Source organism: Chelonia mydas, chromosome 12, assembly GCF_015237465.2.
Source record: "Chelonia mydas isolate rCheMyd1 chromosome 12, rCheMyd1.pri.v2, whole genome shotgun sequence".
In the NCBI taxonomy this organism is placed as follows: Eukaryota; Metazoa; Chordata; order Testudines; family Cheloniidae; genus Chelonia; species Chelonia mydas.
The window spans coordinates 36,784,751-36,799,939 of NC_051252.2; the positions used below are offsets into that span (position 1 = coordinate 36,784,751).

At 46.6% G+C, this 15,189-nt stretch overlaps 1 protein-coding gene across 1 annotated transcript in view; it reads left to right on the forward strand.

Moving 5' to 3' along the window:
- Nucleotides 1-15,189, forward strand: part of JPH3 (junctophilin 3) — a 112,922-nt gene that overhangs the window by 95,904 nt on the left and 1,829 nt on the right. Inside the window, exon 4 of the mRNA XM_007059290.4 lies at nt 4,950-5,869. Within this exon, the coding sequence (XP_007059352.2) occupies nt 4,950-5,869 (920 nt within the window). The remainder of the gene's footprint in view (nt 1-4,949; nt 5,870-15,189) is intronic.

Here is a 15,189-nt window from a genome sequence, read left to right on the forward strand (position 1 = left end):
AATTGGTTGGTTCTCTGCAGTCATTCTAGGCTGCCTGGAGGACTTCTCCGCTACTCTATTCTGGGGCACAGTGATGCAGAGCCGGGAGGCCTCCAGTAGGGGGCCTCCACACCTAGTCGACCCCATCACAGGGTGAAAGCCACTATTTACCCCAATGCAGCAGGCATGGATTTCCCAAATGGACCTCAAACTTTACAAGGAAGTTTCAAGTCCACCTAAACCTCCCACAAGGGGCGGCAATAACCAGGCAGCCTGGATGTGCAATATGGAGAACATTGTTTAGGCTTGCCCAGATAACCCCCAACCTCAAATTAAACAAATTAATCTGGACACTTGGGGGGGGGGGGGGGGAGGAGCTGGCTCAGTGGCTTGGCAGACTGAGGTGGGTACAAGCTCAAGGTCTAAGAAGGCCCAAGATTACGTCTTACTGCCACACTGATCACCTGTCCTTAAAAGATGCAAAGAAGCAGTAAGGCTCTCAAAGGAAACTTATTTGGGACAAATATTTAAAAAGTGCTTAGCACTCAGCGGCTTTCATTGACAACAATGGGGAATTCCCATCCCCGACTCCCCCCCCTTGAGAAACAATGAGGAATTCCTGCCCCCTCCTTGCCCCACTTTGAGAACATTGGGGAATTCCCACCCTTGACTCTCCTGGAGAACACTGGGGAATTCCCATCCCCCACTCCTCCACTGAGCGCAATGGGAGCTGCTGGATTCTAGAAATCTTGCCCCTTGTGTTAAGCTTTCTCTAGAAAAGGATGTTCAAGAAGCACCCTGCGGGGGCGGGGGAGGTAAGGGGTGCTTTAGAGTTTAGTCAGGAAGAACAAAGAGGTTAGGGTAAAAGTTCGTTCCACACACTCAGACTGGCCTCTGTCCCTGAAGTGGAGGAACCCCCATTTCTATGCTGTAGATGCACCCACGGTAAGTTCAGTTTGGTGAGGGAGATGCCCAGACTATTCTCAGGAGCTGTACCCGTTGGAGGCCAACAAGGGGAGATTCTACGAAATTAAAATCAAATGAAAAACTGATAAAAGGAAATACTTTTTCACTTAACACATTACTAGTCTGTGGAACTCACCGCCACAGCAAATTGTTGAGGCCGAGAACTTAGCACGATTCAAAAAGGGGCTGGATAATTATACAGACAACAAGAATATCCAGAGCTGGAATAATTAATAAACAAAAATTCTGGGAGGAATAGTAAATCTCCTGCTTCAGGGCTTAAGCCCATGTCTAACTATTAGAGACCAGGATGAGACCTACCTGCTACTGCAGGGTTCTTACACCTTCTTCTGAAGCATCTGGTGCTGGCGCATCTCAGCAACAGGATCCTGGATTAGATGGACCTTCGGTCTCATCCAGTCTGACAATTCCTAACAGCAATCTGAAGGGACTCCTATGTGAGATGTACATCCTTACTCTCACTGCATATGGGGCCAACCCTGAGCTCCCCACTCAGTTTTAACTCAAGCAAATTCTCACTGAATTCTCATGAGACAGAGTAAGAAGGAAGGATATCAAAGGGAAGTTAATGCCCTGGACTAGAATTTAGGAGAACTGGATCCAATTCCTGATTCTGGCACGGCCTTCTTGTGGGGTCACTTAAATCTGTCAGTGCCTCAGTTCCCCATATGTCAAACAGGAGTAATAATTTGAGCTGGCAACTTTCAATGAAAACTCTTAAACCAAATTATTTCAGAGAACATGGGAATTGTCGTTCACTCCTCTTGTCCCAGTTCCCTTCTCAGGGCTGGGATCCCCAGCTTGACTATATCTCCCATAATGCATCCTGGTTCCCCCCTCTTCACTGGGGGAAGCGGTGCATAGGAGTCCCTGTTCATGGTGCGTTATGGGAGATGTAGTCCAACTGGGGATCCCACCTCCTAGAGGAGAACGGGGGCAAGAGGAGCAAACTGCAACCCCTATAAGACACTACAGCTCCCATTTTTAGCTGAAATATTTCAGTTTTCAGCCATTTTTCAACAAAAAACAATTTTCTGTGGAAAGTGGACACTTTTCACAAAGGTATCATTGAATTGAAAACCCAGGTTTCCATTGCAAACCGATTTCAACAGAAAATTTTTGACTAGCTCTCATAATGAGCCTTCCTTTGCCTTGTCTGTTTAGATTGCAAGTTCTTTGAGGTAGGGACTGTCTCTGACTTTGTGTCCGTACAGCGCCTAGCACAATCGAGCCCTAGTTGCAGTTGAGGCCTCTAGGTGCTATTGCAATAATAATAATAATAATAATAAGATCTAAGCATCATCATGATTTGGATCTGGGTATGTTGTGGATCCAGGTCTGTGCTAAAAGGGGAACCATGGGCTCACAGATTGTTTGCTTTGAGTTGAGCTAGAGACCACTTGATTCCTCCGCCAAGTCTAAGCTACGAAATAAGAGTGCCTTCCTTTTGTTCGGGTGAACTCACACTGCACTTTTTTTGTTTTTTTAAACTTTTTATTAAGACAAGGTTACAATAAAATGTTAACATACTACATCACTTATCTAGGCTCAGGTTAATATTCCCAAGAACCTGGCTAAAGGTTCTGCTCTGGAAGTAACCTCTGCTTGGAGACATCTTTCAGGGAGATAACTTGGATCTGAGGTATGGCTTGAGTCTAGTCCAGTACTACTTCAGAGACAGCAAACAGACTTCTGCTATTTCCTGACCATAATTTCTTTCCTGGCTTGCCTTCTTGAGCTAGAGTCTCTCTTGTGTGCTTGAGGAGGAACAAGATGACACAAAGCAAATTATCCAGCAGGATCAGGCAGAAATTAAAGCAGGCATTTCATAGCATTTATTTTTAAACCATGGCAAGAAAATTGAGTTCTTCCTTTTTGAGACTCATTTCTCATCTAGCCATAGCAATTGCAATTAGGTGTATTTGAGGGGTGTCAGGCAGTTAATATAGATATGAAGTCTTTCATGTAACTTAGCATGGCTTTAGCTGGGAACAAATATGCTTTTGGTGTGTTAAACGAGCATTAAGAACCTTTGGCTTTCACTGCTTCCTTGGACTCACTGGTGTTTGTTAAGGGATTAATAAAATGCTGCTTTCATAGCTGAGTAATCAGGCTGACATGTGAAATTTATCTTGCTGTCCCATCACACTTGACTAGGTCCTATTGGAAAATGCCGTCACCAGCATAGCCCAAGCATGGCAAAGTCACATTTTCCCTCTTGCTGTACTGTGCGATGGAGTTGGTTTTTCTGAGAAGCCCACTGTGAGAGCAAGCAGAGTGCAAATGTGTCTGTAAACAATGGAGGCAACAAAGTGACATTGGTAGAGCAGGAGATGGGGAGGCAGGATGCCTGGGTTCTAGTCCTAGTTCTGCCACTGACTCATAGCATGACCTTGGCCAAGTCACTTAATCTCTGTGTCTCAGTTTCCCCTACTGCATAATTGGTATAATAAAACTGGGCACTTCAGAGGAGTTATGAGGCTGAGTTAACTAATTTGTGAGGGGCTTTGAGATCCTTACATGTAACTACAAAGTATTATTTTTAATATAACTGGCCAGAGTACTGGTTCATCCAAACAGCTTAAATCAAAGACACCACATCCTTCCAACAGCAAATAGTAGGGTTTGAAAATTTGGAATGGGGAGGGAATCTGAATGCTGATTGGCTGATGAGGATGTGTGTAGGATGCAGATGCCATGCAGAAATGCACTCTGCAGGGTACGCTGTGTGGGGTGGCATCAGGGTGCATTCTGCTTACTTCCTCATAAACTAGATTCAGCAATAATGGAGACTCAGAGGGATTCTCATGGAACGTGAACAGGCATTTCATCCTAGTGAGTCTCAAGTCTCCTAGGCACTCAGGGCCACCATGGTGCATTGCTTTGAAAGCACAGTATGCTAGTCATGAACTACTGCCCTGCCTATAAATCTATAATAACATCCAGCCCTTCAAAAAAACTGGGGCCAGTTCCGGGGGGCCAGTTCTCAATAAGAGTCTTGCCTCAGTCAAAAGAAAAGGAATACTTGTGGCACCTTAGAGACTAACAAATTTATTACATTTGGCTCCAGAAGCCTGCAACTTTAGATTATCTTCAGAGTAAAGTTCAGCTCAGAATCCTGACCCTAATGCTCTCAAAGTGCAGGGATGTTTGGACCCATTGTAGAGACAGGGGACAACTGTCAAGTTCAGATCTGGCTCTGAACTTTCCCTAAGTTCCTTGCTGTTTCAATCTGGGGGTTTGATTCAAGCTCATCTCTAGTCCTGCCAGTTCCAGACAAAATGACCTTTGCATTGTCAAACCAATTCAGATGGGTAGCCCACTTGTTTAGTGGACTTCAGTTCCACTTCTGGACGTGCAGTAGTAGGGAAGAGAAAGGGGTGTTCACGTACATACTGTGAATGAGATGCTCAGTGGTACGGGCAGAGAATGGCCACGTGGCTAGTGCCCAGGACTAGGATCGGGGATCCAGCCACAGCTTTTCCCTGGGGGCCTTATGAACACCGTTGGCCTCTCTGTGCCTTAAGGACCTCAAAGGGAAGAGAACAAGGACAAAGCATCAGTGTTGTTAGAGGGCCCGTCTGCACAGCACAGGTGAGTTGGCCAGGCAGAAGAAGGTATTTTGAAATGCCTGGCAGATCACCCGAGCGCCCCAGCCGGCACTCCCTCACCCCACACTAGGCTATGACGTGAGCCGCTGCAGAACATGTGTGGTGCCTGCTGGGCCTGTCTGCATGATCCCTGCCCTGCCGGGCTCCAGCTCGTCATAACGTACAGCACTTCGGATGCTGTGGGCAGTATCAGGCACAGTCTGAAACCAGCCAAGTCTATTCTGTCGGTCTCGGAGCAGGGAGAAGGTTGTCATGGGCCTGACCTCTGGTGTCCGATACTGTCAGTCCTGTTCTTTACCCTGAAAGGCCCTGTGATGCTCTCACAGAATAGCAGTAACCCTGTCCCTCTCTCTCTCTCTCCTCATTTAAAAGGGCTCGAGTGCCAGAGGCCAAAGCGTCAGAACTCAAGCGACGACATCGAGGTCCTCTCCACAGGGACCCCGCTCCAGCAAGAAAGCCCAGAGCTGTACAGGAAAGGCACCACCCCTTCTGACCTCACTCCCGATGACAGCCCCCTGCAAAGCTTCCCCGCCAGCCCCTCCTCCACTCCGCCGTTGGGCCCCACCTGCAGGACCAAGAGCGCCCATTTCTCCAGGCAGGTGTCAGTGGACGAAGAGAGGGGTGGGGAGATCCAGATGTTGCTGGAGGGACGAGGCGGAGACTACTTGAGACCCAACAGCTGGAGCGAAGACCAAGCAGGCGGGACGCGTGGCGTTAGAAGCGGGACCCTGCGCAGCAGTCATTTGGGGTCTGCCTCCATCCCTGAAGATTACGGAGGCCGGAGTGGAGGGCACAAACATACGGCCTCCAACCACAAGCAAAGAGAGAGGTGGACAGATTCCCCAGCTGCAGTTTCTTGGACTTCCCACCACAGGTCCCACAACCACAGCTCAGGGAGTGCCAAGCTGCTTGAGCTGGATGAGGAGAAGCTGAGCAATTACGAGATGGAAATGAAACCCCTCATGAGGATGGATTCTTACATGCAAGAGTTTCACACCCAAAAAAGACACTATAGTAAAGCAGGCGCCTGCAGGAGCCTGGCTGAGGACCACCGTGGGGAAGACCGGGGCTTTAGGGTTCAGAGACTGAGGTCTAAGTCCCAGAACAAAGAGAATTTCAGGCCAGCTTCCTCTGCTGAGCCCACAGTGCAGAAACTGGAAAATCTGAGGTTCGGGGACAAAGCGGAACCCCGGCTATTAAGGTGGGACTTAACCTTCTCCCCGCCACAGAAATCCTTACCTGTTGCACTAGAATCCGAGGAGGAAAATGGGGATGAGCTCAAGTCCAGTACGGTAAGTAGACAAACTTGTGTCATTGAACCTGACTCAGGAAGCAGACGCCAAGGCAAACCTGAGCTGGTTCAGAACCGTTGCAATGTTAGAAAGGTGTGGAAGAAAATTTACACCATGAGAAAAACTGCCCCCTCCCAACCAACCACCTTTAGTACCTTAAATTCCCCCCACCTCCCATTCTACACAAGGTATCAAGTACATTGAAAGGTGGTTTTTGCAGCTTGCTTTACTGGCAAAATGTCTCTGAGGAAATGGCAAGTTTTCCACATTAGGTGTGGGAGGGTATAAGAAGGGAAATGTGATTTATTACTAGATAAAATTTTGTGACAATTAAATCCCAGCAGGACTCAAACTTGATCAAATGTATGAATCGTTGCAAACCACCCTCCCTCCACCCAATAAAAACCCAGCACCCTCAGAAAGGACAAAATAATTATCAGGTTCCCGCCCATATGAAAATTCACCTAGCAAAAAAGTGCAGGTCCATGCAGCTCTTGTTGATACCATTTGATCGCTAGGCCTGGCGAAGCCTAGTTTTGGTCAAACAATATGAAACAACCCAGTTGCAACATCTCTGTATTTGAATCTTTACCTCATGCCACTGCAACAGTGTACAGTGATGTTACGTCACTGCAGCGCAGTGTATCACCAAGTGTGATGCAACGTTCTTGTACCATAGTGATGTGGCATTGCAAAGCCTGAAATGAACGGGATCCTTTAATTGTGCTATACGACGGTCATGGAAGAGGCCCAACAAAATTAGGACGGTTCTCTGAATTTCTGGATAAGGGATGATCCAGATTCTAGTTTAACTCCTGGGAGTGAGCTGCATAGCACTAAACACTATGGAAGTCACTGGGAGCGTGCAGGTGCTTTGTCTGGCCCTAAATATCTGCAGGGAGCGGGGCCTAAACAACTGATCTGTTAGCACCAATGCACAGGGCTCTGTCACAGGAGCTAAAGGTGAAATCCAGCCCTTGTTGTGGGCTAGGATCTAGCAGGCGACGTTACTTATGCACACAAACTCAGTACATCATATACTCCCCCAGAGTTAGACAAGCTTCTGCGGTTCACAGGAGTTGAACCCAACCTATGTGCTGGAGACATAGTTACGGTATAGATCACACACACAGGGAACTGGCGCTCAAACCCTGGCTTCAGATCTAAACAAACATTAATACAAGACAGTTATTACTGACTAACTAGCAGGCACAGCCTGCATGTAAAGATGCACAGACAAGCCATTAGAATGCACATCATATTTCTAAGTGCTATAACTGTGAAGCAGCATGTTTGGTTTTCTCACATTCATAACCAAGGGTGGAACAGATGGCGAAGGTTTGAGTTGAAGTTAATGAAATACAGAGTGATAGATGATATGTGGATTTAAATAACCCATGTTGCTGGCGACTCTTTGTTCTAGAAAGAGTTTTCTGCATTAACAGGGTTTGGTTCCAGTGGCATGGACAGGGAGGGAGTAATCAGAAAGAGCTTGTTGAGCGAGTATATCTAGGACACAAAGCATCACCCATCCACAGCATAACAACAAGACAATGTCGCATACATATAGCATGTTGCACCTTCAAGGATCTCCAAACACTTCACCAACATTAGTGAGTTTAGCCTCACTATACCCAAAGGTAGCCGTGATTAGCTCCATTTTACAGATGGGAAAACTGAGGCACAGAGCAGTTAAGCCCCTTGTCCAAGATCACACAGTGAAGCAGTATCAGAACCAGGAAAAGGACATAGCACCTTTTAGCTCTGTGCCGTTACAGCCACAGGGTTCATGAGTGGGAACCCCAAACCTGTGCAAAGCATTGCCGCTCTGGACTTCCCAGACAGGCATTAAGTTTTTCAAAGCAGGTTTAAGTCCATCCAGCCTTCCCAGAGCACAACTTAGAATGCCAGTTTTAGACAAGCCTTCCTATTTCCAGCAGGCTGCCTCCAGCACGTGAGCAGTCCAGATGCAGAGCCTCCTGGCAGAGAGGTTTTGCAGAACGCAAACCACAGCTCCTGCAAAAGTCTGTGCGCTCCCACACAGCGGACAGCTTGCACAGCGGCCCTGCTTTCCTGCCATCCCCAGCGTTGTCGTTTGTGAAGCTGTTTGCTGAAAAGGACATTTCTCATCTCAAAGACAACTGAGTCGCTTCCGAAAGTGGAAGAAAGGGAGGCTGTTAGCTGGGCAGGTCTATTTTTGACCTACCTGGAACATCCTTGAGCATCACTCTTGCAGGACAAGCAGTTTTAAAAATAATCGACCATAAACCAGCTCAACAGGAGCCACTATTGAAACCAGAATACTGGCTCCTAGTTGCAGTAGCTTCTCTCCTCTGGGTGATCAGTCCAAATCCAGCCCCAGCGCAGTGATGACCACAAGTAATGACCATCCAATAGTTATTATGTGCCCTATGTGAAGTGAACAGGGTGGGTTCGGGTCAGTTCCCAGCGAAGCCATTATCACAGCTGGCACTAGTCCCACCCCTTGTTATTAGCATTATAGGAGCACCCCAGGCGTTGAAGTGCTGTGGAGGCGGTGCCTTCCCTCTAGATGTGATCCCTCCAGGCCAGGGCTGAACAACCGGCGAGGGGAGGAAGAGGCTGGAAAGCATGCGCTGCTTTGGCATGTGCTTTCTGTGGGTAGTCAGGGGATTTCAGTCTTCAGGGCTCTCAAGCCAGTACTCAATTCATATGAAAAATTTAAAATAAAAGATAAAAAAAACCAAAACCTTGATGTTTCTGTGTGTGTGTGGACCTGCACACCCAGAACAAACTCACATCAACATGCAGCGGCTTGCCACCATTTGGGCAGAGGACTATGGACATGGATGGGCGAGTACTGGCACCTGTATTGTCAGGTTGCGGGGACTGTATGATGCAGAAATCTGTCCTACGTTTGAGTGGTCCATAGCTTTCTGTAGCCTCTGGACCAGTCTTTGAAAAAGAGAACTAATCTTTGGGAAGGTATGGAGGAAAAGAGTCTTTAAAATGCCAGCAGCCCTTTTACTCATCAGCACAAAATTCATCATGTTTTTAGGGAGGGGAGAATAAATACATGACTTGAGTTGCAAAGGGGCTGAACAGCTGCATCTCCCAGGCAAGCTAATGAGTGTTATGGGACCTCAGTCAGGCCAGAATTCAGACATGAACTGATACCAAACAGTTTCATTAGATTATCGTAATTTAGCAGGAGTGCTAGCAGAGGGAGGGGATAGCTCAGGGCTTTGAGCATTGGCCTGCTTAAACCCAGGGTTGTGAGTTCAAGCCTTGAGGGGGCCATTTAGGGATCTGGGGCCAAAAATGGGGATTGGTCCTACTTTGAGCAGGGGGTTGGATTAAGATGACCTCCTGAGGTCCCTTCCAAAGCTGATATTCTATGATCACATTTATTTAGATTAAGCGCTTACAGGGACAAATTCCGGTCTCACTGAAGTCTATGACAAACCGCCTGTTGATTTCAGCAGGACGAACAGTTGGTCCTTTGACGTTCTCCTTTCACAGATGTTCATTAGTAAAGCCCTGTCCACTTTTGGGTACAATCCATGCTACCAAAAAACTGTGTTCATCTCTAACACATTTCCCCTCACCCCCAGATGTTGTCAGATGCAGATTTGGTTTTCTCAGTTATTCGCTAAAATCCTGTCTTATTTCAAACAACTCAAGGACAACTCTTGTGGTCCTCAATGGAGCCAGATGCTCAGTGAAGGTTATGGGAGCTTTGTTTGATTAGACCACAGAAATGTCCCTGTTCAATTTCAACAACCGGCAAGGCATTATAAACAGAAAGAGAAAAATTCCAGTGGCCGCCGGGTTTTGTTTTTTTAAGAGGCACGTTCTCTATTGAGATATCCTAAGCATGTTTCACTGTCATCAGGGAAAGTGAAAGGGAGCCAGCCAGCCTGTAATTAGCACGCCTCTGCTGAGGTATCACAGTGGAAGTGATGAGGGTGTCAGCAAAGGCTGCTTGGCCAGGTATTGAGCCAGGGGGAGGATACCTGAGAGAAGAAGGTGATATGAGTCAATGTTTAAAGGGGGAAGGAAGCAGGGCGGATGAAATCCAGCAGCTCTCCCCAGAAATAGAACCTCCCGGCCTACGTAGGTGACAAATGTTCCTTTCTCGGCTCTTTCAGGGGCTTTCAAAGCATTTTAAAGGGATTGCACCTCAGGATGGAGAAAATGTAGTCACCTTGAGTCCCAAAGAATACGAAACAAGTGATAAAAATAGCGACCGGTTGCTGCCTCCGTAATGAACTAACACCCACTCCCTGCGCCAACAGAGACTCTTTCCACCTGACGTTTAGGAAGACGGGCCACTGAGAGTGAATCTCTCCTAGCGGCTGCTTGTAAAGGGCTCTTCCCACCCCCAGCTCCCGCTGTCATTTGGCAGGTTGGGCTGGTCAACGCAAACATTGTTTGGACTCTGAATGGCTGTTCAGTTCACCCACATTTGTATCTCTGCCTGGGCCTGATCCAATGCCCTTTGAAGTCTAGGGAAAGACTTCCACTGTCTTCCAGGCCGTTGGCTTAGGCCCCTTTTCTGCTTTACACTGGTGTGAATGGGGCTTATCTGCATATCTGGGCAATGGGGTTCCTGGGGTCTTTCCACATTCAGGTCTTGATCTTAGCCTTCCCAGACCTCCTGTCTCACCACAGCCTTTTACTACAGCCCTCTCTCAAGGCTACTTCCACAGCACCACACTTCATGTCTGAGGTCTCCCTCCCTAGAGACACTCACAACAGGTCCAATGTCTCCCTAACCACTCTCTTTACTGACCATATATATATAGTTCGGCAGCCACTTGATTCCTGTCATCTGTTCCTGAGACGACCAAGTATTAGTCCCGTTAGATGACATCCCCCAGAATGCCCTAGTTTAGGGCTGAGCCAGGACTGGGCCATGCTTGCCTATCACCTCCCTTTAAAGCCAGTGGATAACTAGGTCACAGTGACTATACACAACAAACTGTAAAATTATAAAATCACAGAAACGTAGGGAGGGACCTCAAGAGGTCATCTAGTCCATCCCCATATGCTGAGGTAGGATTAAGGGTATTTAGACATCCCTGACGCATCTGCCTAACTTGTTCTTAAAAACCTCCATTGATGGGGAGTCCACACTTAACTTGTTTTACTGCTTAACTGTCCTTAGAGTTAGAAAGTTTTTCCTGATACCGAACTTAAGTCTTCCTTGCTGCAAATTAAGCACATTACTTCTTGTTCTCTCGTCAGTGGGCATGGAGAATTATCCATAAAATTATCCATAAACTGCCTCTGCATAAAGTGCTGTCAAATGCACAGAGCAAACACATTTGGGGGTGGGTGGGCGGCAAGGAAATACTATTTTTTCCTCTAATCTCTTTCATGTACAGCCATCTCAGGGATTACTTGTAACAACTCTAGGTAAATAGTTTTCAGACAGAAGTGTTATGTTCAACTTGACGTTGTCCTTTCAAAACCCTTTTGATATCAGGAGGCCTTTGATGTAGCTGAAGGATTTAGCCTCATTTTTATTGTCATCCTGTATGTGTTTTAGTCTTTTTGAAGTGAATATTTAAAGATGGGCTTCACCCAACCCCCAAACTATGAATACTCCCCACCACCACTGCAACTACGCAATAATTAGGATCAAAATCTGGATCTCAGCTTTGTGGCTGGCTCCCTCTCCTGATAGTTCAGCCAACTAAAATCCTGGATCACCCCCAAACTTCGGAAACATTGGCATTTGGATCTAGAACCTGCAACTCACACCCAGCTCTACAGCTCTTCATAACATGGGCCCATAAGTCACGCTGGCAGAATGTGCAGGTGCACTAATACATATAACCCTCATAAGTAGGATGGAATTACATTACGTCTGCAAACACACAGACACACAAACTTCACAGGTACAATTTAGGAATGTGTGTTTGAAAATGTAGCCCCTTAATCGGTTCTTTTTTATTGTAAAATCTACAGGCTGGCTTTCTTTAGCTAGGCACTATGTAAATAAAATGTATTCTCACACACACACACATATATATATATAAAAATGCATATTATGTAAGGCCCTTGTCCTGTGATGTGCTGACTTCATTGGGACTTGAGGGTACTCAGCACCTTGCAGGATGGGTCCCCAAATACATACACACACACACACACACACAAATAAATAGCTGTCATGGCTCCAGGGCTTAATCCCTAAGGGCTGATGAAAGTCCACAGGAATTTTTTCTCAGTGAGGACTGAGGATCAAATTTCTATTATCTCTACATTCTGACTATCAGCGTCTACTACTTACACGGCACCCATTACTTCTGGAGAAGCACACCGATTCACCATACCCCAGCCTTCACATACAGCCCTTCCTGTAACCAGGCAAGAGAGATGATGCAGAGGCTCCATGAAATACACAAGAGATCTTGCTATGCCAAGCTATTAGTCTGGGAGGTGCTCAGACACTAAGGTGATGGGCACCAGTACAGATCCCATAGAACGGCAGACAGTGTTTCTTACCGAGACCATAAACCACAATGGATCCACTTGCCATCTAACTACGCCCTGCTGCAGTATTACATGGCTTTTCAGTAATGCCCTATTTTATTGTGCACTGGCACCAAGTGACTGCTTCTTTTCTGTAACTACATTTGGGGCCAGATTCTCTTCTTGGTTACTCCTGTGCTCACTTACTGGGGTCCCTCTTTGCACAGGTGTCAATGAGAATTTACGCCCATGTTTTACTTGGTAAATGCTCTTTAACTATTTAGCAGTGACATGTTCCTATAGATTGCATGGGGGCTACTATTCAGCAACAACGACATCCAGCTGCTGATTTTTCAGCATTTTCCCAGTGCTGAGGCTTTCTGCTGAGCAGCGTCCTTGATAATTACACTCAAGAGATCCCAGAAGGATTCCTAGGTAACCACACTACAGTTTCCATGGCAGAGATAACAAAGGTCAGACTCTGTGATAACAAACAACAATGGATTGTTCATATTTTAATTAACAATGCTGTGGTTTTATTTGTGAGGTACACCTCCCTGGCCCCCCATATTCCCAGTAAGACACTTGGGTTGCTGTATAACAGTTAGACACAAACAGGATAATGAGACAGAAATTATGGTGCTTAGATACTACAGTGACGAGATTATTACTACATTGATACTAGAGACAGATTGGAAACTACATTCAAAACATAAAGCTTCCCAAAATATTTATGATTAATTATTATTTCATAGCAGGGGTCCATTTTATTTCTTACAGAGCATCACTCTTGATCCACATCCCCAGTGCCCAGGAAGTCATGAATTTAAAAGCCAAGGACCTGATCGTCACTAAGGCCCGTTTACACCTCTCTGGCAATAATATAATTTACCCCTCCTTCCATGCCCCTTTACACTGCCAGGGAGAAGTAAAGAGGCCTTCGTATAAGTGAGAATCAGGCCCCCGAGCAGCTCAGCTGCTTCATCTTCTTGCTGAAATTTACCGTCCCCCGTGTGGAAAGGCGAGCGAGTGAAAGGAGGATCCATACAATAATTCCCTTCCGAGGATGTGGTCAGCCAGCTATTCACCCTGCATGTAATTACACTGCTGCTTCGTGGTAGAGCAGAGTCTGGAAATCTGTGCATTGATGCTAGGCCGTGGAGTGAAATTTTGAAACTGTGCCCTGACTTTACAAGGGATTGGGACTGGAAATGATAAACAACCCCTTGCAGCTCCTGGGGTCATTGCCTAGAACCAGCACATCTCTCTCTACCGTTCTGCGCAGTGGCTCTTTGTAGGCACTGGGATAAAGTACTCTGCCCTCAAATGATGTGTGAGCCCTAGCTGCAAAACAGCTCAGGCTCTGAAGGCCCATCCCCCCCGAAGTCTGCAGGCGTGTCAGGCCCAGGTTTTGATTTGGGCTTCTCTCTAAATCGAATGATCAGTTACCAGATAGCTAAAGTGGGGCAAGAATTAAATAAAATGCCACTGAACGGCTAGAGCTGTGTGTGGCGTCTCAAATCACGGGGCCTCAAAGTAAAAGGGATTTTTTTCTTTTGTCTCAATGTGGGTTTCCCTTGTTAAAGGTCCAGCATGGTCTACAGTACAGTGAAGTCACTTTATCTGCTGGTTCTAAAACGTTCACGGGAGTTTACCAACCTGTTGCCAGCTTGAGGACAGGCCTGAATTTCCTCCAGGGCTCACTTGCCTCAGAGTGTTTCATCTTCCTCCAGGGCACCAAAGAGGAATCAGGAAAAGATGACACATATCCCAGGACAGTCAACTTCCTGTGACTGCAGGGGACAGGAAGGGGATGAGTAGATCTTTAGTGGAAGTTCAAGCACAATGCTGTCGAATCAGAAGCCCAGGCATAAGCAGCATTTAAAAGTTTACAATTGGAGTTGAAGCAAAAGCCCTGAAAGGTCACAAAACTTATTAGATTAGCTAGCATATTATCAGAAATCTGGCCCCTCTGCTAAGACATTCCAACGCCTTTACAATGGGTGGGCCATTCCCACCGGAGAGATCACTACATGCATAGTCCTCTTTGGAGTTAGCTCAGGAGGGGTAGAGAAAGGGCAAATATGAAAAGCAAAGAGAAGCTGTAGGCTGAGAGAATGTCAGACATCAGCTGCCCCCTTTGCAAGGAATCCCCAGAGACAACTGCACACGCAGAGGTAATTTTTAAACTCAGCTCACCTGTTCCACAAGCTCACAGACCTCTCACGGGCACGACTTTGGTATCCCAGTGCACACGTTAAGGGCCTAATCCTGCAGCCTCTACTCGGGTAAAATTCCAGTCGACTTTCCATTGAACTCCATGATTGCCATGGGAGTTTGGTCTCAGGAAGGCCTGCAGGGTTACATTTTCTCGCATTTAAGAGGGGAAAGCTGTAGTGACCAGAGAATTAAGAAATGCTTAGGCTAGCCACATCTGGACCTGTTCTACAACTCTGTTCAGCAATGAGACAGAAGCACACAGAGGGTACCACATGCCATCTGCCTGAGCAGCATTCAGGCTGGCTGGCATGTAAGTTTGCCTCCTGTATGTGGTTAATTTGATCTACTAGATTGAGCACATGAATAGGAAAAGGGGCAGAAACACTGTCACTTGGGACATTTAAACGGTGACTGGACCAAAGGCTAGAGAACATGCACTAGGGAGCCATCCTGCACTGGCTGATGAGTGGCTGAGACCCAGTGGGTTTTTGCATCACTGTGCTACCCTGCCAGCAGAAACAACCAGATTGATAACCATCAGCAACCTATTATCCTATTGATCCAAGGGGAAAGCATGTGAAACCCAATAATCTTTTGAAATGGAGCTAGTACTGTGAATAACAATCTGCATCACAGTATTT